This window comes from Haliotis asinina, chromosome 4 (assembly GCF_037392515.1).
Source record: "Haliotis asinina isolate JCU_RB_2024 chromosome 4, JCU_Hal_asi_v2, whole genome shotgun sequence".
NCBI lineage: Eukaryota > Metazoa > Mollusca > Gastropoda > Lepetellida > Haliotidae > Haliotis > Haliotis asinina.
This window is the reverse complement of record NC_090283.1, coordinates 56,084,458-56,110,846: the sequence shown is the minus strand read 5'-3', so window position 1 is coordinate 56,110,846 and position 26,389 is coordinate 56,084,458. Positions and strand designations below refer to the sequence as shown.

Sequence of the window (26,389 nt, the reverse complement as noted above, 5' to 3'; positions counted from 1 at the left end):
AAAACTTATATATTACATCAGCTACACCCTAAGGTTCAATGTCGCACCATAGGCTGTGACACCTGGGTATGAAAAATGCTCAAGGCTCAAAACTTATTGACACCCCCTCGTATTATCCATTTTTCGATAATTTAAGAATGTAATCTAAGTCTGTGCTATCTGCCACATGATGAGATGCTAGAAGATGTAAAACCACGGATATATATGCTCTACATTCTTTGGTGGAAACCTTAAAATCAGTGATCAACGCTGGTGAGAATGGTGAGCTACTCCACCGGTGAAACATCCTGTCCCTCTTGGAGCAGTTTCGATAGCAAGCAAAAGAGGTGTGTGTGTGTGTGTTCTCGTTCACATTTAATCTCGGAGTAAAGAGTTACCAGTCTGGATACCATTTGGATACCAGACTCACTAACATTATATCAACTATAAGCAGGTCGACACTTACGATACCAGATCACCTATATATTTGCATTCGGACTCACTGAAAAATACTCGCTGTAAGCAATATTCCAGCAAAACCATGACCGGGGCACCAGAACTATGCTTCATACATTGTGTCATTGACATGTATCTTTTGCATGGTCTGCGGACACTTAAACCAGCAGGCTACCCCACCCTTGTCTGTCCAATATACCACGGACTGTGAAATAAGTTAGGCCGTCGTCACAAAAGAGCACATTGCCACCACTTTCTTCTGTTACAGAAACATGACTGCAGTGTGGATAAAAAAAAACAATGAAAAGTTAATTTCCACTTTCCGGTAGTTTTAATGTTGATCACTGATTTTAAGGTTTCAACCAAAGAATGTAGAGCATATATATCCGTGGTTTTACATCTTCTAGCATCTCATCATGTGGCAGATATGCTCCCCTATGACTCACGTATTCTAACGACTCGCCAGCCTGGACATGTCCGTCCCACTCAACAGTGCCAGTCATCGGTCTGTAACATGACACGAGAATTAAACATTCAGTATAGACCACATGCGTATATACAGACAGTGTATATATCCACTCACATAAACATCACATAAGACACAGGACAATGCAAAACTGACCGCTGGTGCACCTAATTCAAGTTTCCCTCCCTTTTATACCTACCAGAACGCCCCCATACCTATAGCATTACTTTCCTTTGTTGTATCTTCCGACTTTAGGAGAAAGATATTTCATTCTAATTCTTACCTCAAACGAAAGGAATTATATGACGGTCGTCAGGCCAAAGAACCGGGCTCAAATTCCCACGTGGTTGCAATGAATGAAGCCCATTTCTGGTGTACTCCACCGTGATATTGCTGGAACATTGCTAAAAGCAGCGTAAAACGTAAGTCACTCACTCATGTTCGGAATATGGCGAGGAACTGTCGGATTCCCTGCCCATATAGATGGTTGGAATAAGGTGTGGAATGTTTGGTTCCTGTGCCCTTGATCGACATTGTCTGTGAAAAAATATATTGGCATGTGAAACTCTGAAAATCCCTTCCTAAACAGATGGGAATGAGTGTATTTTGTATGATCAATTTCATGTAAAATAGAAGTTTCTCAAAACAAAAGGACTCATAGGGTTTGAGTGATTATTTATACATGGAGAAATAGCGATGGAAACATCTGTCAGTCATAGAGCATATCTCCAGACATTTGGATTTATGTTTAGTAGACATACTTCAGTGTTTGGTATAGCAAGCATTTATGAACATTGTAAACTGATATGAAAACTCAGCACCCAGTTCAATGCACCAGTTATTCGACATGACACTGAGAAGGCTTCACCGTGGGTTTGCTTGCTGGAGGACTGAGGCTCTTAATGAGAATAATCGTCACTTCAAAGTTCAGTCTTGTTCTCTAAATTGTTCCATCACAAGGGATACCTATTTCAAATCACGAACTATGCAGGGTCTTTTTAATAATGTAAGTTTTCATTATATTATTGCATTCTGAAAAGAATTAGATTTGTGAAATGATTTGTAAATAGATACTTCCAACAATAAAATACATAGCTCTGATTGATACTGGCGGTATACTCGCGTGGGGTTAAAGTACTGTAAATCATTGTCCTCCTGAGAGGTTACTTAAGTTCTCGGACATTCAAAGTGGGTTAAAACCTATCACGTTTTTAATAGTAGAACAGGTGACTCTTTAATTTATGGCTAGATTTCCTACATTGCAAACAGCTGAAGGAATGACGTAAATCCAGGCTTTTACAATTTATCATTATGTATAAAATTAATAGCTCTCGTCACGAGATATGACGTTAAATTTAACTCACTCACTCGATCTCTAAATTGTCATGATCCCATTCTTGTTTTCCTCAACTACGAGTCCTTGTGTCTCTCTGGCGTCATGCAAAACGTATAACGCTGAAACTACCGATTTTAAAGCTAGAAAACAGCTACCATACAGTGATGTCCCTTGTACGTTATACACTACAGTACAAAGTATTCCATTAACGTCACTACTTTGATTTATACAACAAACAAAAGTATGGGATCATGTGTGGGAAACTCAAACGTGATGAGTTCTTATAATCAGTCTTCCACCTGAACATGGCTGTTGTCTTTGTTTGAATAAATCGTGCTGGCGTGTTCGGCACCCTTCGTTTTCGCTGTTTTTGACGATGTTTAATTTCACTCACAATCAACCAATATTGTTTCATGTGCATCACTGCATCTTCTAACTTACCATACAAAGTGCCCATTGAGCACACAAAAGGTTACATTTACCTTAGAGTATCTATGACTTCAGGTTTGAGTTCAGATATGTCTATGAAAGTGTAGCGTGTTCCTATACTTACTGTTTGTAGCATACTAGTATTTAGATTTTTAAGACAGCTTCCAATGTAATGGAAGGGCATGGCTATTTATATATGAAGATGTTAACATTTTCAAACATTCCAAAACGGGGGTTACATGCACATTTCAGCAAATACATGTTTGAACATATACACAAAAATCAACACTGTTTGTTTTGCAGGAACCGCTTTGACGCACCGGAAGTATTATACAAAGCAGATGCAAACCGTACTCACGTCTTGAGGAAGAAGACACATTCAAGGATAAAGGACAAAATACTGGATGTCAGTTTGAAAATAAATCCATGGAGAGCCAAACAAAGGACATTGATCGCGGATATGCGTGGGTTGTCTGTGTTGCTTGCTTTGCTATTTCGGTGCTCTCTGCTGCTCTATACACTTCAGTTGGGGTCATTACACCGGCCATTCTGGAATATGTTGATGACGACTTGGTCAAAGTATCGTGGGTAGGGTCAACACTGCTTGGAACGTTCACTATGTGCGGTAGGTTTGTCTGCTTAATGGTTTGCAACCATACGTGTTAGGTGAGCAGAGCAGAGATTCCGGTCGTGTGGGGCAGACTGTTTATTCTGTTGTTCCCAAGCATGAGGCTTACTTCCTCAATCACCATGGAGAGCAGATGCTCATTATTCCATTACATTATTTTTCCTCTTAATGTTTACTTATAAAATGATGATGACAACAGGAACTAGGTCATCTAAGGTAGATTTGAGATGCCTACGAGCACTGACTTCAACATGTATATGCATCTGTGTGTTTCATACAGAACCAAGACTGTTTGTAAGACTCGGCAAACTTTGTAGTTAAACCAATCTTTGCCACACATACCTCAGAGTCATAGTGTAATTATTAGATTCTCAAGTTCGGTATCTCACTTAATACATGAAACACTGTTCTTCCGTATCTTGAAATATGTGTCACCAATATTTGATGCTCGACCACGAAATAATGTCCACGTTGGAGCTCATTACAGGAGCAAAAAAGAAACAAATTGAAAGAAATACATTGCTCCTTCAAAGACAAAAAATGTTTGAAATGAAATTCGGACACACAGCTAATGACATATCCTCCTCGGTCAGATGTAAATAGAAAACGTGGTATGGTGTCCAGAGCCGATCGTGACCGATTTTGTATCTTGCTACCATTAGGGAAGCAAGTAACTAACGAAGGCCTTTTTCAGGACCACTGGCAGGACTTATTCAAGACAAAATTGGTAACAGATGGGCGGGTATTATGAGTGGCATATTGATGCTGGTAGGACTGACTGCTGCATCCTTTTGTAAGACTGTCACTGGTTTGATCCTTACTTTTGGAGTCATAGCAGGTAAGAATCAACATGCTTTTTATGTAAACTTGCACTACATGATGTATTGAAAGGTGACGTTCATGGTTTCAAAACAAAATGAGTGAGTTAGTGTGTGAATGAATATTTATCGAACAATCGATTATCACCAATACGTTCATGCATTTAAAAAGCTGTACACGAAGAATAGTAAACATGTTGTATTATCATAGATAAGGTAAAACTAAATACTCGTACCTGCATTTAGCAGGTAATCAAAGACATCATTATAAGAGAACAAGACAAAAATAGAAATTTAATATAGATCGCCAGCAACTAAAGGTAGATCACCGTTCTAGGGACCAAATTGAGTGAGTGAGTGAGTTTTACGTCACACTCAGCAATATTCCAGCTATATGGCGGCGGTCAGTAAATACCCGAGAGTGGACCAGACAATCCAGTGATCAACTACATGAGCATCGATGTGCACAACTGGGAACCGATGACATGTGTCAACCAAGTCAACGAGGCTGACCACCCGATCCCGTTAGTCGACTCTTACGACAAGTACAGTCGCCTTTAATGGCAAGCATGGGTAGCTGAAGGACTATTCTACCCCAGATCTTCACGAGTCCCATTGTAAAGATGTGTGCTAGATTTGCTGAAGATGTTGAAGGGCCTATGTGATTAAGAGTGTCTAGGTACATTTGTCTCGCGGTCTAGTCTAGACAGCTTTCCAGACAGCCCAGCATTTACTAGTCTACGTCTAAATTTTGACGTTTCAATGCTTGCCAACTCTGTATTTTAGGAGGTAAAACACTCACAGCAGCAATCGAGAATGCTACACCAGCATGACGGACACAGCCCGGGTTCTTATAATGGACATTTTGTCTGAGGTGTAATCGGGAAGATCACTGCGAGGTTGCGTCATCTACAATCACTCATGACCGGGGACGTCACCCCAGGAGTGTGTGTGCGGTCGGCTCGTGTATTGCGTCATGATCGCCATTTTGTTTTGGTGATGTCATTCGGGAAGGGTGTGGTTAGCACATGGATTCGCAATCTTGTTTCGGTGACGTGAGGACATTGCATCACCTACTACCACTCTGTTGAATACATGTAGTTATACAGGTTACAAGTTGTTGGCGGTCTATAGCCCATTTTCATATTTAATCGTTCTCTATGGATAACCTGTTAAACTTTTAGATTTCATTACTAGTTTTAAATATCTATCTGTGATAATCTAGTTGTTTTACTGTCCTCCCTTGACAGATTTTTTACCATTCACTATTATGTATAATATTAATGGTTCTCGTCACGATATCGCTGAAATATTGCTTATGTGACGTTAAATGTTAACTCACTGACTATAAACATTACATTTTAGGCATTGCTGCAATAAACATCTGTTTTATAATCGGGTATCATGTGTCCGTGAACGAATCGATAAATAGTAAAACGTCTCCATCACTGTAGACTAAACTACAAATATACAAAAAGTTGAAATTAAGTCTACGTTTGTAAACATGGCTGACGACTTGTCACCTTGAAACTTAATGACCTCGGAACGTGGACGGACATCTGACAAGATCTTTTAACGCTTGGGACTGAAACCATTTATTTGTCACACATTCCTAATTACTCGTACCTCTTTGATTGTTCTGTAAATTTTGACTCACTGGTGTATGCATCCACAGTCTTCGAACGTGTGTATTTATGTCAACAGGTCTGGGTTCTGGTCTAGCTGCCAATGTGAGTGTCGTGGCTCCCAGCAACTATTTCAGAAAAAGACTCCCAGTAGCATACGGTATCGCCATGTCTGGGGGTGCAGTAGGACTGCTTGTAACCGGACCTTTAACAATTCAGCTGTTAGAGATGTACACTTTATCCGGCGCGCTTCTGATTTTGGGTGCCATTGTATTCAATGTGAGCTTAGCTGGAGCTCTGATTCGACCATCGTCTATAGTGCAGCAAGAGGAGTCAATGTCAAAAGATCTTCCCCGCCAAGAAGACACAGAGGAGATTTGTGATGCACAAGGAGACTCTACAATGAAGAAGCAATCCCAACATGTTTTTACTGTTGAAAATGCGACCGTCAAGTTTGAAGAGCTTGACGAGAACCGTTGCTCTACAGCTAATTCGCCAGGAAATATTGAAGAAAACAGTCCTGGGAAAAGTAATGAAACGGCAGGATCTCAGCCTGAACACAGCTCGCATTTGACACATGAAAACTCACGGAGCAAGATCAGACCTCAGTATCTAACCTTGTTTTGCTCAAATGGATTTTTCTTTTATCTGCTCAGTCTCATTTTCTGGGCACTTGGGGATGCAGTCTGTTTGGTTCATTTACCAAATTATGCTGAATTGAAAGGCAGTACACCTGCACAGTCTGCAAATTTGTTCACTGTCATGGGTGTGCCTGCGTTCTTCTCCGGACTGCTGACTGGTTTTGCCTCTTCGGATACAGCTATTGGAAACATTATCCTTCACCTTGGACTACAAGCAATGTCAGGGGTGTCCCTTCTCTTACTCCCCCTGCTGTCACATACGTACAGTCTCCAAATGGTTTTCAGTATCATGTATGGTATATACGGTCAGGGATCTTTTACACTGGTTGGTCCTATATGCATTGAGCTGATAGGCCGGTCCAAACTGGCCATTGCCTATGGTGTATGTTCCTTCTGCATGGGAATCGGCTACATGGTTGGACCACCTATTGCAAGTAGGTTGACTTTGAACGTATATTTTACCGGAGTATGTGGAAGTGGTTGATACGATGATGCTTTAATTAATGTGTAAGTGTAAATACACTGATTGTAACATCTTGAGTGACCGGTGCGTGAAACTGTGCATCATAGATATTCAAATACAGTGGAAATTGTCTAAACCGGCACTCATCGTGACTGTGCCGGATTGTAGAAGTGATGATAAATGTTCCAGCCACAGACGGGACTGAGATTTTATGCTGCTGTTGACACATTGCCGGATTAGACAGATGCCGGTTTTGACAGTTTCTACTGTATGCATTGGGTGTATACTGCTATAGGTTTTTATCATGACCGTAAACTATTTAATCATCAAACTTACATGAAGAACCATCTCGTTGTGTTTCAGGTCTTATTTATAACAGTACCGGAGTGTATGACTATACGTTTCTTTTCTCAGGTAGGTAACTGTGATCTACATTGTTGAAAAATCTTACTAGTGTAAAGAAACAAGTCACATTTGCTTCATGCAACCAGCCAGATGTAAATAAAGTTATTAGAAAAAAGTCCACAAAATGATCAGTGAGTAAGTGTGCCCTGTGTATTTTGTTCAGACATACCGTTCGTGTTCCATTTGCTGAAGTGAACAGTATGACACATCTTTAATGAAACATGCAACTTTATGGATGGCAACTTATTGAAAAGTGTGACGTTTTGATGTAGATTTGTATACTATCAAGCTTAACATGATGATGGTGTACAATCCGTTTGAGTCAAAATATATCCGCAGTGAATTGCACACAAACTCAAAAACAAACAATAGTAAATGACTCAAACCAAAGCCTAAGTTAATAAGAAAAACACACCAATTTTTCATATTCGTGTCTACAAAATACAAAAGTTGTTCCGCAAACCATCATTGTTTTTCATTACCGGCATCACAGTTTGTGCCAAGGGTGTAACGACAGCTCAGGTAACAGCCAGGTAAGCGAGAGGCAACGTGGGATGCCGCTTTCATCTGTAGGGGATGGTATCAATGGTCATCACACCATAATTCTGAATCCGACATGGACTCGCTGCAGTCAGAGGCATCAGCGAGCACACGTATGATGATATGACTGATAGTCGCCTATTGTAAACCGCTTTGACGCCAATACCGATTATCCAAAACATTTCGACTTCCAAGTTGGGTGTGCCCATATATCATCATGTCCACAGGTGGCGGGAAATGCATCTTGATGCAGATACAGCTACTCTGGGCAGGCCATGTTCTTCGCATGCCAGACCATCGGCTCGCCAATCTCAAGGTCTCACTAAAGCCTTTGGCATCAGCCACAACTGGTGGGAGCAGGCGGGTATGGACAGAAAAAGTCAGGAAAAGCAGCGTCTGCAAGTCTCCGACAGCGGCCAACATTCCCTGTCCACACTGCACCACAACCTTCGCCAGATTCGCCTGATTCGCCTCACAAGTCATGGCTTTTCACGTGACCCCTTCATGGGCGTTACTGTTTGAAGACTGTTTTGCTGTGGTTGTTCTTCAAGTGTTTTCAAATGTTGCTCTGGAATCACAACATAACAATATGGACGTTTAAGAAATGTGTCAAGTGCATAAAATAGTCTGCCCCGTTTAATTTCAGACTTCGTTGTGTGAGATGAATCAGTCACTCAGTCAGTAGGATAGTCACGTGACACGTTTGCACGTACCTCTCGTTCATCATTGCTAATGAACCAATGATGGTTTGTTAGACTTTTTTTGTTTTGTGATAATATCTATGACAGAGTTGGTATGTTTTTACTTTGTTGTTGGTTTGAGCCCTATACCATTGTTTGTTTTTGTGTTAGAGAGCAATTCGTTTGGAAGATTTTTTACTCAAATGGCCTGTACCCCATCACCACGGCTTGATAACAGTGTAAGAATCTACATTGAAACGTCACTCTGTGCAATAAACAAGAGGTCATCCATGAAGCTGCACAAACAATTGACAAACCACTGATCGTCAGGCGGTTACATTTCATTTCTGATAGAAACAAACAACTAGGCTAAAAGTAAAACAACGTTTTCTTTGTAAACGTCGGATATTACACTCTTCAAAACTCTTAAAAAAAGAAACTCAAAATGAAATGAAAAAATGATACTAACACTTTTGCAGCCTAATGTAAACGGATTTTTTTTAGGGTTGTACATTGTTTCTGGAATGTCTTAGAAGACCATGCTTGATCAAACGCAACCAATAATCATTTTGAACGGTTTTATCAATCAAGATTGTCATGATGTGCGTGGATGTCATGCAGGACGAATATCAGGCACAGTGATTGTTTCTCAACTGCAAAGCCTGAGTACAGCGTGTGACTATAAAAGACCCAAATAAATCTCACAATTTCGTCCACGATCTTTGCAAGTACTCTACATGAAAATCTGGCAATTGGACGATTGCAAGCTGGCGCATCAAAGAGTGAGGTGGCAAGGATCCTCAACGTTCATCCCAGCACAATAACTCGATTGTGGGATCAATCTCGTCAAACAAATTCGACAAATGACCGTCGAGGATCAGGAAGACTTAGAATCTCCACACCTGCCCAAGATCGGTACATCCGGGTAACCCACCTAAGCGACCGCCATCGTACCGCCCTGGACACAGCATAAGAACACTTTGGAGCCCAAAGAGTGTCCGATCAGACAATCAGGAGCCGTCTAAGAAAAGTAGGAATACGTGTCAATACGATTTAGCGATGAATCCCGTCATCTCCTCAGGCGAAGTGATGGTATAGACCGTGTCTACAGACGACGTCATGAACGTTTTGCTCCTAACTGCATCAGGCAGGTGGACAGATTCTCTGAAGAGAGCGTTATGGCGTGGGGAGCGATCTCATACACCCGCAGATCAGAACTTGTGTTTGTCCAAGGCAGTCTGGCTTCCGATCGATACATCGACCAGATTCTCCGTCCGCACGTTCTTCCAACAGGCCAACGCCAGGCCCAACACAGCAAGTGCCATCGTGGACTACCTGGCCAATAGGAACATCAATACCCTCCCTTGACCCTCCAGATCCCCGGATCTAAACCCAGTAGAACACCTTGGGGATCAGATCGATAGACGTGTACGTCGACGTTGTAATCCACCACAGAATCTTCAACAGTTGTTCCACATGCTGCAGGAGAAATGGGAAAAAAACATCCAACGACGGATTCGATCTTTACCCAGGACGTGTCGGGCAGTGGTAGGAGATGGGGATGTTCATACGAGGTACTGACTTCAACACCTCCTGATGGACAGTAGTGATGACTGTTATTCTCATGAAATATTGAGAAGATAGCAATACAATGCTCCACAAAATATCATTCATGTATCTTTGTTTTCCGCTGATCTACACGTCCTTGAATAACACCAAATTTTCATTGATATCTGGGTTTTGCGTTTCTTTTTTTTTTCTTGAAGAGTGTACATTAATGTGCAGCCTTTCTAGCGGTTTCTGTACACTGTAATTTGCCAATATCAGTGCCTCATTGTTGTCTGCATATTTCATAGATTTACTCCCTATCAACAATATCACGGGGAGGGACACCACACATGGGTGCATTTTTTTAATCTGTGTATATTTGTTCACTGTTTTGTTGCAGGTGCCTGCTTCATCATCAGTGCCTTCCTCACCTTGTGTATTTCGCTGGCGAAGAAGCAAACATCAATGAATATATAAATCGGAACATTTTTTAATATATAGCAAGTAATAAAATAGTCACACGCAGTGAAATAAAGAGTGGAATCTTTCCCCGATTTCTTTATTAACGACAGTGTCAGTGAAATGTCTAACCAAATAACTGATCTCCAGTTTAGATGTGAAAAAGACATATGTAGAATGGTATCTCGTCTGGGAGAGGAGAACAATGAAATTGCGAGACTTAAGGTTACAACCCAGGAACTACGGGCAAGTGAAGAAAACCTACGAAAAGGCGTGTCAGCGGTAAAGGATGAACTTCAAGAAAATATGGATTCACAGACTACAGTCATCAACAAACGTACAAGCGCAACGGATGGTAAAATAGATAGCATGGATGTTCTCTCAAAGCTATTCAAGAATACAGTCAGAATTAACATGTATCAAGTGATCATATCATTGTTTCTCCAAGCCACAGTCCTGAAACGGCAGAGTGTGACCACAAAGACGTGAAAATAGGCACAAGAACCTGTCGCGAGATGACCAATCTGTAGCGATGACCGTTCGAGGACTGTATTGCTTAAATAACAGAGGACAAAGGCCTTCTCCCAACTGAAGCAAAAGAGACGTGTGCTATCTTATGTAAAGGCAAGTGTACCCTTTGACGTCATTAAAGACGCAATCAAGCGTTATACAGAAGAGAGAGGTGTAAACATACATCACATGAAGCTAATTAAACACTGGGATGGACAAAACCCGACATATACGATACAGATCAACGTTTCATCATAGGATCCACAGCACATGTTTTATATCGTATTATCATCATCACTTCACCACAGGCGGCAGAAACAGCGTCAGCTGCAGAGAACGGATACCTAATAACACATGGTACTCAAGCGACACATATGGAGCCAATAAACTAGTGAACATTATCATTGTTTGATCACTCTGCTTAGCAGTATGGAACATATGGGGTATCATATATGGTGCTCAGGAATCCGTAGCAGATTTGCCAGCACGGATATATTCCTCACCAACAAGCACGGGTTCAGTGACAAAACAGCCTCATTCCTGGACACCATACATAGCGAGTTTGATGTCTACTCCAGATACAGCGGTGATCCCTAAACACATCAACGATGATCCGGAAGGATATGTGCTTTCATACAAAAGGCAAGTGGTGTAATGTAAATGTGCTGGATACTCCAGAAAGTGATCATGTCTTCGCAATCAAAGTTAATATGTGAATATGCATGTGATCGGGACAAGACTGCCGTCTACAAATGTCCTGGACAGTGTCTACCGAGAACAGTTACAGTACACGATGGACCCATTTGATATATGTTCACAACAGGGCACAGCCATTCATGATGGTGATTTTAGTGCAGACATTCGTTATTGTGTTAACATCAGAACCAGATCTTTTACAGAGAGCACTGGATGAACGATCTTAATGCTTGGTTGCACCAATGGACGTTGAGGCTAAGCACATATCCTGAACAAAATGGAGGTTAAAACTATGTGGGATTACGCATTTGTGCATATTGAAAATACTTATGTAAATAACGTAGTTGGTCAAACTATTGACTGTAATATTCCATACAGTGTATCTGATCATAAACCTAATATTCTAGTATATCTTGATTTAGAATCCCCAAATGCTTTATACGGTGGATCTAAAATAAGTTGGGGGAAAGCCTCTGAAATGGATCGTATGTTATATCCTCATGCAACAGAAAGTTATTTCAGTAACGATATATGTAACTCTTCCCACTTTTCATTCAATGTCGAATTCATATAGTCAATCATTTACAAACGCACTTACTGCATCTGAAATCGTGAATATCCCTTCTTCCCAATTCCACCCACATCGTAAACCTTACTGTGAAGGATAATTTACAAGATGTTCAGTATGATATGCTCTGCGGAAGACGTTTCTGGTTAGGGAATGGGAAATCACATAATCAAAATGTTTCTGTGCGTCTTACAAACAGGCAAAACGTATCTTTCCAGGGCAGCATCGAAAATCTGAACATCTTTTAGATAACAGATTTGACGAAGTTCGTGAAGCTGCTGAAGCTGATATTCATGACTATTTTAAGGTCAATAAATGGTGTAAAAGGAATTCTGGTACTATTAACAAACAACAGTGTAGTATATGATGGGTAATACAAATGCATATCCAGTATTTTTGGTAAATGTTTCAAGCATCTTTCGATTCCTTATTTAAATGACCCGTGAAGGATCGGGGTAGAATAGGCCTTCAGCAACCCATGCTTGACATAAAAGGTGACTATGTTTGTCGTAAGAGGCCAGTAACGGCTGAGGCTTGGATGCTGGAGATTTGAACGTGAGCGTTTCATAAACATATCTACACAATTATTATCTTAATTTATTACACACCTACAGACCCTATGGCAGCCTTATGTGAACTGACAAATGGACTTATTTCTCACCTTTGTTTACCTACACCTAAGTATGCGAGCTTGTATATTTCGTAAACATTAGACATAAAAATCCCTATAACATCTAGGTTAATGTTTTCATCGTTTTTCTTGTAGTCCATGAACCGTAATAAATAGGTTTCTGGTTTGTTTGTGGGGGTTTATTTTTATTTTTATTTCATTTTTATTTTTTTTATTTAATTATTTTTATTTTTATTTTAAACTTTACAATTTTACATTATTATCTGCTGGGAACAGGTTCCACATATCAATATGCGAAGACACTATACGTGTGTTTGTTACCTTTGTCAAGGTACTGCTTGGTGGTTTCAATGCGATGATTTCGCAATGACTTCCTATTAGGGAAGAACTTGATTTGTGTGTTGAATATTATCTCACAACACAATATCCTGTTATACGAAATTTAATACGACATCCTCCAAGGATCCACGGTGTCAAAAGGGCAACTACATACAAAACATAGTGTCCATCACTTCTGCAGGTAAGTAAAATCAATAGTTTGACAACTTGGATCAACAGATGAAAATACGGTCTGGCCTCACGTAGGACTGACTGAATATGCGCCTACGGGGTCAGAATTGCCCCAAATACCGAAATGCGTCATCTAACGTTAGACGAATGCGACAATACGTCATGTGACGGCGCATCTTGAAACCAGTGTGGGACTCATGCTATAATTGTTATGGTTACCTCAACGCCGCCAAAGCTTAGTCCCTCTCATCTGAACCTTACTTTCCCCCCTTTCTCTCCGAAGTGGTATTCAAACATGTCTATTACCTACGAGTGCCAAAATACCGGCTCCATATTTTTCGTACGATGCCCTAGGGGAAAATATCAATTTATCATGCTATGATGTTTCTTCTTATGGCGTTGCTTTCTACAACGGCGGGTAGCCACCCTTTGTTTGAAAGTAGATTTAAGTCTATTTTCGTCAATTTGAATATTACATTCGTGCTCATTGTATACAATACAACATAGCATGACACGGGATCTCATATAATATCCACTATGTTTTTCTGTAAGGGTGCGTATGTCATTAGTTTGGTGGCTACCCCGGTCAGAATTGGTTTTCAGCAGATCATGCTCCAACTTACTGACAAACGGGTGGTGAGGCTCTGCTGTATCCCAGATACGTGATCATGATGTCAGCCATTGGTTCCCGATCAATTCCATATCTGAAATTTACTCACTGCGGCGTCAGACAAATAAAGCGGAGGCGTAAACACTTAAAGAAACGTTACCATCCTTCTTTAATGAGGGGGGGTACCTATCGTAGATATTGTTGTGAAAAGTGGACGTCCACTTCTTGGTCTGTCAATGGCGACCTCAGTCTCTGTTCCGTTACATAAGTCTTATAACCGGTGTCATGCTAGGGCGTGGGCAACATGATCGTATGTCGACCCCCATCTGCCCCAACCCAAATAGCTCTTTCTCTCTCTTCGTACTTCCTCGTACTTGAGTATGATATCATGCATTCATGTCTTTCCTTATACCTTACAGAATCATTCTACAAGTAAATGGACGCAAATACTGCTTGAATATTGCTGCGTTTTGGCGACTGATATCGCTGTGTGTCACAGAAAATGGAAAATGCTATTTTGCCAGCAAATATGTTAACAAAGATAATTTTTGATGTTCCTAAACATTTTTTCACAATATCAAAGACATGTTTGACCTGTTTTCACTAATGCAAATCAGTAAAAACTGTTTAAAACGACTGAAATCATAGGGCAATTTTCATTTACAATTTTATACACTCTACAACAGGTGTTTCGTGTTTTAATATCTGACAATGGTGACTATAAATGGTTTATTTTTGTCTTAAAGGTTTCAACCTCTCTTTGGACATCTAAATAACTGTTATAGGTTTGTTTCGGCATGGTCAAAAATAAGACAAATTCAATCTTCTGGAAACGATTCATTTCGCCTAAGTATGAATGCCTGTGAGAAATGCTTTTGTGATTTGCATAAAGCACTCTGAAATATCTTTAACATTTTTTCCGTAATTCATAAATGTAGGAGCGTAACGGGTTTTTTTTTTTTGCATTTAGTGTAGAACGATTGCATAAATGTCGTTGATATAGATCAGGAAAACGTTATCCAATCAGAGGCGGTTTAATTGCGTAATGTGGTAATGGCCAGGTCCCCTATGACGTCACCAATGACATCATTTGCTGAAAATGTTTTCGATGAAATATATGTGCACCAGTCATACTGATGTTCAAATATCATGATATAATATTTTCCCATTGAGGGTTTCCTCCTCTAACAGCTGCAATTTCATTCTTATCCGGACTCAAAGCGGATCCTCCCTGTGATTTTGATGTGTTGGTGTGTTGTGGGGTTTGATTTTGCAAGTAAGAGAAAGTTTCTTTTAACGCCAGCCCAATCCCCTTTGCATTGTCACGTTACAGGCAGAAAAGGATGTTGTAAATGCGAGAACGAATAATAGGGATATCATAAGAAACAAACATGTACTATAATATGATCTCACTGATTTAGTGTCCAGTTAAAATATGAGGTTGACTTAATTATCAAGTCACCACTTTGACGAGTTCACACGCGATTTCTCAAAGTGATATGTGCTGTGATTCAAATAAGAACTTTTGGATCAGGCAGATCTTAAAAGAACAAGGGTGGTAGGCTATAGTCTGTTCCAAGATCGAAAAAACATGTTCAGTTTCTATTGTATTTGCCTTTATTACATTTGAACACTGTACATGACATTTAGACATTGGTACCTGCATTTAACTCTATGATTATAATATATATTTCTCGACCCGTGAAGGTCCCGGGGTAGAATAGGCCTTTAGCAACTCATGCTTGCCATGAAAGGTGACTATTTTTGTCGTAAGAGGCGACTAATGGGAAAGGGTGGTCAGGCTCACTGACTTGGTTGACACATGTCCCAAATGCGCAGATCGATGCTCATGCTGTTGATCACTGGGTTGTCTGGTCCAGACTCGACTATTTACAGACCGCCGCCATATAGTTGGAATATTGCTGAGTGTGGAGTAAAACTATACTCACTCACTCACTCACTATATCTATACATCTATATCTATATATGTGTGTGTGTGTGTGTGTGTGTGTGTGTGTGTGTGTGTGTGTGTGTGTGTTCAGGATGTTTACCAGTTCCTTATCTTCCGTTCATACATTTGAATTGACATCTTATAACTTCACAATAACGCAACAGACATTTAATGTGGTTGGTTGTGTATACCTTAACATGCATTAACATCCTATGTTGGTACACACGAGACTGAGTCTAGGTTGTTGTGTTGAGATGAAGACCGAATTGACACAATAGTGGATACAGTACATCCTAAGATAAATGCACCACCCCGGTAACAGATCTATAGCCAGTCTATCTCATTGTACCCATTTGAGGAATCGAACCCAGGTTTACAGCGTGACGAGTGAACGCTTTGACTACTACTACTACTACTACTGGAAAGTATTAGATGAGCCACGACCTAACAAATGACTCTAATTTGCATAAATGGGAAAGCCCTCCAGAGCATTCCATTTGAAACAAGCGGGAAACAGGTTGTCGTTTGAATATTTAAAAGTTCAGTTTCCTCGTGTGAATCGTGTTTCGATTGTTATATCATACTACTGGACTCGTTTCCATTGAGAGGCAGTGAGTTCACGTCACGTTAAGCGTGTATTGCACGTGCTTAATCCCCGATCTACCTCACGTACCTGTCGCAATCAAGTGTTTCGTCTACATTCCCTGCCACACCTACCTGTCACAAACGTCCTTACCGCGCGGGCTCATCTAATACCGGTCGTCACGCAGTAGACTACTCCACCGAACCGTTTCCAGAAAGAGTATGACTGGTGATTTCTACGTACCTACGGGTAGTCTGGGCCACTGACTTTGTTTACCTTGCTTTCACATTTCAATGTCACGTTCAAGGTCTATAGCTGTGAATGTTATCTCACCTGTATGCAGTCATTCAGTAACACAATAAACATGCGCCGGACAGATTAGTCATGTTAGTCATCACACACTGGCACAGCGATGACTTAGCATGACATCCCTGCCACAGACTAATTTGCATATCACGTGACCGGACTTTTCTCATGTTTGTAAACAAATGTGCATATTCATAAATAAGCTGAGACTGGCATAACGGAAGCAATACCACGAGGTTGTTATATTGTTTTGCTTTGTCACGAAAATGTTCTTCTGCAGCTGCGTAAGTAGAGTTTATGACAATACATATTTATTTTTCAAAGCGGCTACATCGTTTGCTCCCCATTAGACTTCGATGACAGCACGTGGAGTCGTACAACCCACGTAAACAAAGGGTCGCTACGCAAATCGAAAATTAATGGTGTTAAACGTTTTAGGATAATTTTTCACTGAAACTGAACCATTTTAACAACGATGTTTAATTAGATGTGTAGACCCATAAAACATAAAACAGTTAATATGAAATTTGTACATTATATTGAATGAACTGTGTATGATGTGAGGAAACGTCACATCTTTCTGACCTGTGGCAGTGATACTAATAGTATGCAGGTTCGCCGCATGGAACCCTGGGTAGGAGAGTGGTTAGTGTCGGAAGTGACCTTTGTGCCACAGAGAAGGAAGTTATTTGTCCAGGTAGGTGTCTGGTATTTCTTTCATCTCGAAGGCCAGTGCACCGTATCAGCCTGGTCCAGCATTTGCAAGTATATGTCACGATGCCACGTGGCTACTGCTTGTGGTGCAATTACCGCGTTCGTACATTTTAAATCCTGGTTATTTGTGATATCTAACAACAACGACAAACTTGTACTTTCGTTTTAAGATGATGCTTGCAACTCATACACGTCATGACTTGTAATTGTACAGAAAAGCCTCCATCGCGTTACGTTAGTTCTACGCTCATGCCAAACTTGTTTCAATTTTTACCGATTAGTGAAGTGTGAAGACGTTTTCATTTCGCATCGCTTCTCTTGGTAGCGTCAGATTTTTTCATTTTTAAATGATATCGCTTATCACCCACTTTCGTGAACGCAATACCGGAAGCTGATTTGTCGTCTGCTTCGCCGTGAGACATAAACAATAACAACTATGTCCGGATACGGAAAGGAGACACGGAAAGGAGACGAGTAAAGACGCAAAACAGGCCAACATCAATATGATAACTGATGGATATAGATCAGCCGATGTTTCAAGTGTGTTAGGCATCCATCCTTCTACTGTTTGCTAATTTATGAAGAGACATAGTGAACGAGACAGTATCGAAAACAAACGTCATTCTGGTAAGCCTGCAAAAAATATGAACAGGGTTGTGTTTTGGCACATAAATTGTATTGTAATATAATGCGATTCACGCATCCGTATTGCGATACGTATTGTGATGTATTACAAGTTTAAGTGTTTGACAGTGAGTGACACTAAATCTACTTGCCGATCCTAATTCCTACACTAGTCCCTAAACATATCTTATGATTCTGATAGCAGCAATATCAAAGTTAAGTTGCGTGTAGTCATAGAATAGGCCTTCAGCAACCCATGCTTGCCATAAAAGGCGACTATGCTTGTCGTAAGAGGCGACTAATAGGATCGGGTGATCAGGATCGTTGACTTGGTTGACACATGTCATCGGTTCCCAATTGCGCAGATCGATGCTCATGTTGTTGATCACTTGATTGCCTGGTTCAGACACGATTATTTACAGACCGCCGCCACATAGCTGGAATATTGCTGGTTGAGGCGTAAAACTAAACTCACTCACTCACGCTAATCACAATAACCACCTTTGAAAAAACAGGTGTTGTTACGACTGCATTGTCAGGAAATCAGATATCTATAGACGAGAACTGGATATATGGATATTAGTTACAGATTACCAAACAGTTTACGATTGTGTGACACAAACAAATCTGAATGAAAAAAAAAACACGATAGAGAACGGCAAAGGAAGAAAACTATGAAATGGCCATTTTTCAACATTCTGCTGCAGACTCAAATCCCTATGCTCTCTATAAGCGATCTAAATAAATTAAATATTGAGATGCTTTTTAATTGTTTTTTGTGCCAGATTTATCATGGCTTGCAAACTGCTTATCTCACCATAAAGGGAAATATGACAGTGATTAATCACTGTCTTCCACTAGAACTTAGAATAGGTAAGAATTGAGCAAATGTTTAATATGTGTGGAAACACATCAGGAATAGGTTTTTACAAAATATTATATCGGCTTTAGGGTACATTTTACAATCAATTTAGAAAATATAGGAACGAAATCTGTTGATCGGAGCTTGCAAATCACAATAACCACAGTAACAGAATGATGTTGTTACGAAGTCAAATATCTATAGATGGTTACTTGAAATATAGACGGGTATAATTGCAGATTACAAAGCTCAGTGTTTACGATTAAGTGATACAAGCTGCACAAAGCAACAAGATAGATAGACGATGGTATGGCCCGAATATTTCTAGTTTGGGGCAGAAATGAGGATTAAAATGATGCTTTAAACCTTCTAGAGTTAAGGTTCGGTATAAAATTGGGATGCTTGTTAAGCGTTCTTTGGCTACTGGTTTTATGTTGCTTTGCAAACTACCCATATTCCCGCAAACGGAAAATGAACCACAGAGATCACTCATTAAAGTTTACTGTCTTGAAGAATGGTCTTTCCCAAATGTTCAGTCTGTCATCAACAGTTTACCCTGAAGGGTCCCGTCCCCTACCTACTACCCTGTCTACACGCTGTGTGTGAGACGTGTATGACATCTGCAGCTGGTGGTGTGATATAATGTTCCACCTGTCAAAGGGAGGTCAACCTCACAGATACAAGACTCAAGAAGGATGCAGTGAGACAGAGGGAAATATTCCACCCGACAGTCAAACATCGCCCCACCAAGCTTCTCTGTACACATGAAGATGACGGCAACAAGGCTGTGTGTTGGTGTCCAGAATGTGAAGAGTTCCTCTGTGGACACTGCCACGATATGCATAGCAAATTCAAACTTACCAGAAAACATGTATTTCAAAACCTCAGCGACTTTGAACCAGTTGTCTCAAACACTCCAGCTCCTTGTGGTATCCACAGCCCTGATTCTCTGTATTTTCTGGATCGGAGATGCAACATTTTGATTTGTGGAAGATGCAGATTTGAAGATCACGCAGATCATGAAGTTGAAAAGTTAGATGTGGTAGCTGAAAGTATCATCAAACAGCTGGACCAACACAAAACTGATCTAGCGACCTTACAATTTCGCATACAACATTAAGCATATCAGACGAGGGACCGAAATCACAGATACAACGCACAACAAATTGAAGGAAAATATTGGCCATACTTACAGATCACTGAGATCACAACTTGATGAAGAAGGAGTTACTGGCAGACCTAGAAGATCAGACGAAGTCGGCCAAGACAAGTCTCCGCACTCAGCTAAACACATGTAAAGAAGCTTCGAAGAAATGCTCTGAGGTTTTACGTTACATCAAAACGGTTCCAATCTATGCTTCACAATCTGACCTCCTTGACGTAGAGGGTTCGGTAGGAGAGGCAGCCCGGTCTTTCCTTACACGGCTGGGACTCAAACCCAGGACACACCCGCAGCTGTGTTTGGCACCAACGGCATGTCAAAGCTGGAATCAAACATATCAAGATTTGGTGCCGTCGTGACCAAAGACATGGAAGAAGAATATGAAAAAGGTACTTAAACATATTAGAGTTGATTGCACGTTTCCTTTTTCATGGCGTGTAGAACTGGAACAGCTTTCTATAATGTAATGTTGTATTTGGGATTCTGTGACTGTTTTGGGTCTAAAATCAGTAATTTACTGAGAAGCGTCCTTCAAACTGACATTTTCTTTTAAAAGCCGTCGGCCATATGGGCCGTGTCAATTTTCTCATTTATCAGGGGGGTTACACAAAGTACGTTGCCTAGTCTAGCAACTGTCAGACTTCCTTTTTATGGAAACTGCGGTGGCTGTGTAGTTCAGATCGCTGACTTTATGTGAGCGGGTCCCTGAGTCTGTGAGTGTGCGTTCAAATCACGACTGAACTCAACCTAGCAAAAACTCGAATTTGTACTTGATAGAGAAAGTCTAATACCAAGTAAAACATGTTAGACATCATTCACAGCAACTCGAGTTTCTTAATCGAGAAAGAACTAATATTATACTTAAAGCACTGGTAGTTATTGACTAACTGCCACTGTCCAGTCACCAGATCTGTATTAGATACTTGAAAAACACACACTGTGTAAACAGTAACACGTGCTCGTAATATAGCGGCAAGTTTACAGCGGAGGTTTCTTTTGGATGTTCCATTACTGCTGATAGGAAGGAAAACAATAATGATTCATTCATTCTTAAGGGATTTGACGCTAACATTTACATCACTGATTTCAGACAAGGAAACTCAAACTGAGCATGACGTCATGGCTGAGATGGAAACTCAGTTGGTGAGTTTGGTAACTAAAATAATACAACGCACCATAACCGTTAAGAAGAGCGTATGAGACAGTATGCGTGATTACAAAGTATTAAATGTACTACAACCAATTCAAATTTAAGACAATGACCTAAAACGTTTTGAATCCGTTTACAGACGCACATGTCCATAGTTACTTAACTAACGTTTTATAACTTCAGTTATGTTGGGTCACGCTGGAGACCCAGGTTCGATTCGCTACCTGGGTACAATGTGTTAATCCCATTTCTGGTGTCCCCCGTTGTGATATTTCTTGAAAATTGCTAAAAATGTCTAAAGCTAAACACACTCACTCACTCACTCACTCACTCACTCAATTGTTTTGGAGGTATTGGTTGACAAGGAAGCGGGTACAGTTTATGGATAACATGATATGGATAACATTTTTAGAGTGACTGTACATTGTAGGTCATTATAAGGTTGTCAGTACGCTGCAGAAGAATCCAGAAAGAAGGCGGTGCCAGTAGATAAAATGTACGGCATATTCGGTACAATGAATGTTCTTTTCCGAGTTACGTTTGAAACCCTTAGATATCTGTACATAACTATCTCCTACCTCACCATATGTCCCGCCATGCATACTTACTGACAATGATTTTTGATTAAGGGTTGTCTTTTCAGAGCATCAATGACATCGAGAAGAGCCTCAGAAACCACCCATTTCCTACTTGGTAAACTTCAATCACCTTTGTACCTGTACTTTCGACGTTCAGATACCATTGTCCAGGTTCTCACATTAAAATAGTCGCCTGTGTATTTCTTTCTCATTGATATTCACTACAAGATATTCACTACAAGAAAATGTTGTTTTGTCATAGTGATGTGTATGTTGATGTTGCAGGGCTGCTCAATGAATGCGACGTTCACCTGCTGAAAACAGATACCGTGGACAAGTCGATGGTGCTGAAATGTACGTTCATAATTTACCCATTTTCCATGTATGCTTAAACTGGAGTCCGAACCTATGATCACTTCATGGGGTGATGTTTAGGGTTTGGATACATTAGTCATCCCAGATACAACTGAACCTATAATCCAGAGATCAACAGCATGAGCATCGATCTACGCAAAAGTAATACAATGGCATGTGTCAACGTAGTCATCGAGTCTGGCCACCTGGTCTCCTTGGTCGTCTCTTACTGCAAGCATGGGTTGCTGATGACCAGCTCTTACTCGCATCTAACCTAGATTTTAAAGCTTTGGATTTTAACATCAAATTACGACTTATGTCGAACTAGACAAAAAAGCGTTTCTTCTAGTACAATGCATTTGAGTCACATGTTTAAGGTAATGACTCACAAATATCAAATATTAACTCACCAGAATCTTGGTATTACAGAGAGACCTGATATATTACACGTGTTTAAACGTGTTTAAACAGAACGCAGGCACGAAGTGTCAATCGTGGATGTAGGTCAGACGTCTTGACAGACAGACAGACAGACAGGCAGACGATGATGATAGGCCGAATGATGTACAAAACTCCAGTAATTCTGTGGGTGTCCGTCAACACAACAACCAGCTTTTATATGTATACTGACGTAGTGTCGGGAACATTCCAGTAAAGCGTGACTGTATCATTATTCAGTCAGAACAGGAAGTAGTCAATAGATTGTTGCAAGCAGGTAACTGGAGCGCTATCAAAAATTGCCATTATACATATATGATACGACATGTGACGCAGAGCTCAACTCAAAACTCTAACCATTGTGACCCAGTGATCACCTAATCACCTAATCAATGACCATACAAAGTTAAAAACGCACTCTCGTAACATTATTTTGTGTTTAAATCTAAACTTCATGTACACGTTGTAGGTATACGTCTGAAGTATGACACAGATAAAGTAAACCTTGACGACACCCAAATCAGCACAGAAGACTTGATCAACAGGATGTCGGATACAAGGTATGCTGGGAAGGGGAATCTGAAGAACTACAAGGGTACATGCAGCACTACCCCCCTCTTCCGGGCTGGCTGTCCTCAGTACTGGGAGGTGAAGACCAGGGTCGGCCTGGAAAGAACACCCACGGAGACCTTGCTCATCCTGGAGATTGGCGTCTGCGCTGAGGAAGAGATGGATGAAATGCCCTACGTAGCCCGTCGTCCTTATGCCTACAGTATGACCGTCGGCTACTGTACTGCTCACAAGGGTATATGCAGGAAAACCTGCAAGGGTGGAAATGAAGTGGTGCATCTACCTGACACCATCCCCAACACAGCAGGGTCATCACACACACTGCACTACGGGGTTGTCTATGATGACTCCAGGAAGAAGATTGTGTTCATTGACGTAAAGGAGAACAAAGTGATGTCGACGTTAGACCATGTAGACTGTAGTGAACCACTGTGGCCGATGTTCGGGGTATACAACCTCACTGTCAGCATGGGACTTGTAGTGGGAAGCGACATCAACATGACAGAGGAGAAGAAAGAGATGATTGTCGAGGCACTGTCGTGATATCGTGTTATGACTCCGGGAGGTATGTACCAACGATATGGGAGGAGAAGAAAGCGCTAGTTATGAGACGCTGTCATGTTGCCATGTTATGACATGGCGGTCATGGATGAGAGTAGGAACACACGGATATATATCAACATGGCAGGGGAGTGTTGATTATTTCATGAGACCATGTCAGATAGACAGACGAGCAATAGATAATAGTTTGTCCAAGAAAGGTGCTCCTCCCCGATAAGTATTGGTCATCCCATTTTGTAGAAATTGAAATGTTTGTATTATGATAACTTTCTACACAATGATAACCTGTACACATCGTTAACGTAGAGGACACCGATTCCAGCCATATTATATACATTATGTGTGAGGGTAACGCTTTAAAACAACAAGTTCTGAACAGGAAATGCGTTACTGGCATTAGTTACACTGATTTATGTGGACTTATATGATTGCTTTCTAGAAAGGTACAGTGTAAAACAAGACTTGTAAATAGTCGCTTTCACTGTCACGCTTCTATTATTCTTGTACACACATCTGTAACCTGTCTGTATGTTGTGAGGAAATAAAAACATGAATGGAGAGATATGAATTTAGAATTAGTTGATAACAGTGGTTTATATACGAACATTCGACGAATGCTGTATAATCTAACACAACATGAAGTCCTCATATATTTCTTGCTGATCAACATCCGCAGCAGTTCAACATCCGTTCAGCAGCAATATCACACTGGAGAGGGCAGCATGCACCGATGGGATAACATGTGAGGGGAACAATCATGTACAATGTACTAATTGGTAAACATGTATTGAAGCTGCAATATGGTGTAGGAGCCAACATGTTTAGAGGGACCAGCATGTACCGATGGGCCAACATGTATTGAAACTGCAACATATCTTTAGGAGCCAGCATGTACTGAGGCTCCAACTTGTTCTGAGGGGCCAACATGTATTGAGGCTCCCGTTTGTTCCGAGGAGCCACTACGTTTTGCGACTTCAACATGTTTTGAGGAGCCAACCTGTCTAGAGATTCCAACTTGTTCTGAGGGACCAATGTGCCACCACGTTTTGAATCTCCAGCTTGTTCTGAGGGGCCAATGTGTATGGAGGTTCCAATATACATTGAGGGGTGACAGACATAACGCACTGAAAAACTAATATGAATATTAGGATATCGACCTCCAAACATGAGTATCCTTTCATGTAAATTCTATATGTATTATTATAGTAATCCATACCATACTGTCTGGTTTGGCTTGTAATAGCCGGGGTAAAAGTTTCAAACGTTTAGATTTTTCAAAGATAGAAACATACTAAGCTCGATCACATACTATTTCTTTCAGTATAAATATTTTGTACATCAAATATACATTCACTGTTTCGCCACACATTCAGTCTTTTACTCACGCACGTGTCACGGAAAATCAAATCACACATATATCTCGGTGATGACCAAGGTCAATCTTCTCAATAGGAAGGGAAGTGGTGGTTAAAGCTGGTGGTTAAATCTTTCGTGTGGCACACCACAGGTCAGATTCTCTACATGGCCACAGCGTGTGAGGTCTGTTACCAGAGCCCTCTTTTGGAATATGAGTAAAACCGGCATAAATGTAAATCCACTCACTCAAAGCTACAGAGGTGGTTACAGCTTTTGCTTATCACGCGCAAGAACGCATGTGCATCCCCACGTGGGTAGAACAATGTGTGAAGCACATTTCTTGATATATTGCAGGAATATTGCTACAAAAGGAACAGAACCAAATTCACTCACTCACTTAATTTAGTCAGAACTGGATTAAACGAAACAATAGTCTGAGATTCCCATTTTTTATTTGTGTAATAACCGAGAGTTTTTGAGTTGAATCTGTTTTGAGAAATATACAGCCATGTCATAGGAAGATTCCTCTACGGCAGATTAACATTTCGGAAAAATGTGATACACATTGGGTAACTTGATTTACGTACTCCGAGTTTTACACTCATGAACAACTGGAACGACTTAAATAGGAAAGTTTCATTTCAACATATTATATTTAAATATGTGTATCTTTTACCTAGCATTCCTCGTTGAAGATCTATACTATGAATAAAAAATAAACTCATGTAGTTCAATAAACCTGGTTACTGAAACATAACATGTGGTTTCAAATCGAAATGCTCTGAAAATAACGAGTAAGTGAAATTACGCAAAAAATATACAATGGTCTACATTGACGAGAAGAAACTGGAGGAACACACTTTGCAACAATTTGACACGCCTCAGCTTTGTTTGTCTAACCCTGTATTCAGAAACTTTCCACAACTAGCGGTTTCAAACAGTCTGGACCGGACAGTCTAGTGACTGACATCACGAAGACCGATTAGCAAAACCTGGAGATTCCAGGTGTAGTCAGACAGTCCAGTGTCGGTATCACGACTGCTCAAACAGCATTCCAACTCTTCAGGTTGGCAGATGTACCGTAGCACGTTGCTGTAGAATTCTGGGCTGTTTCATTGACGGACGTTGGGTTGTGTAGTTAGATGCATCCTGTGGTAATGTTGCACGTACATTCAGCTATCT

General features: G+C 40.6%; 2 protein-coding genes and 1 pseudogene across 2 annotated transcripts; all 3 read left to right on the top strand.

Moving 5' to 3' along the window:
• The first annotated feature begins 3,092 nt into the window (after positions 1–3,092).
• On the top strand, positions 3,093–10,491 carry LOC137281027 (monocarboxylate transporter 5-like). Its single transcript, XM_067812184.1, has 5 exons — positions 3,093–3,291; positions 3,989–4,132; positions 5,817–6,812; positions 7,205–7,255; positions 10,415–10,491. Exons 1-5 carry the CDS (start codon positions 3,093–3,095, stop codon positions 10,489–10,491), a joined length of 1,467 nt encoding a protein of 488 aa, XP_067668285.1.
• A 159-nt stretch (positions 10,492–10,650) lies between these two features.
• On the top strand, positions 10,651–22,226 carry LOC137281026 (E3 ubiquitin-protein ligase TRIM33-like; annotated as a pseudogene).
• On the top strand, positions 22,217–23,841 carry LOC137282604 (uncharacterized). The gene is made up of 2 exons (XM_067814378.1): positions 22,217–22,282; positions 23,190–23,841. Exons 1-2 carry the CDS (start codon positions 22,270–22,272, stop codon positions 23,831–23,833), a joined length of 657 nt encoding a protein of 218 aa, XP_067670479.1. The 5' UTR covers positions 22,217–22,269; the 3' UTR covers positions 23,834–23,841.
• The last annotated feature ends 2,548 nt before the right edge of the window (positions 23,842–26,389 follow it).

Excerpts from the sequence above, each read along its gene's own strand:
- LOC137281027 (XM_067812184.1), top strand. The coding sequence starts at position 3,093 with ATGGAGAGCCAAACAAAGGACATTGATCGCGGATATGCGTGGGTTGTC. Across the intron at positions 3,292-3,988 it reads TGGAACGTTCACTATGTGCG|GACCACTGGCAGGACTTATT; the intron begins GTAGGTTTGTCT and ends GGCCTTTTTCAG. Across the intron at positions 4,133-5,816 it reads TACTTTTGGAGTCATAGCAG|GTCTGGGTTCTGGTCTAGCT; the intron begins GTAAGAATCAAC and ends TTATGTCAACAG.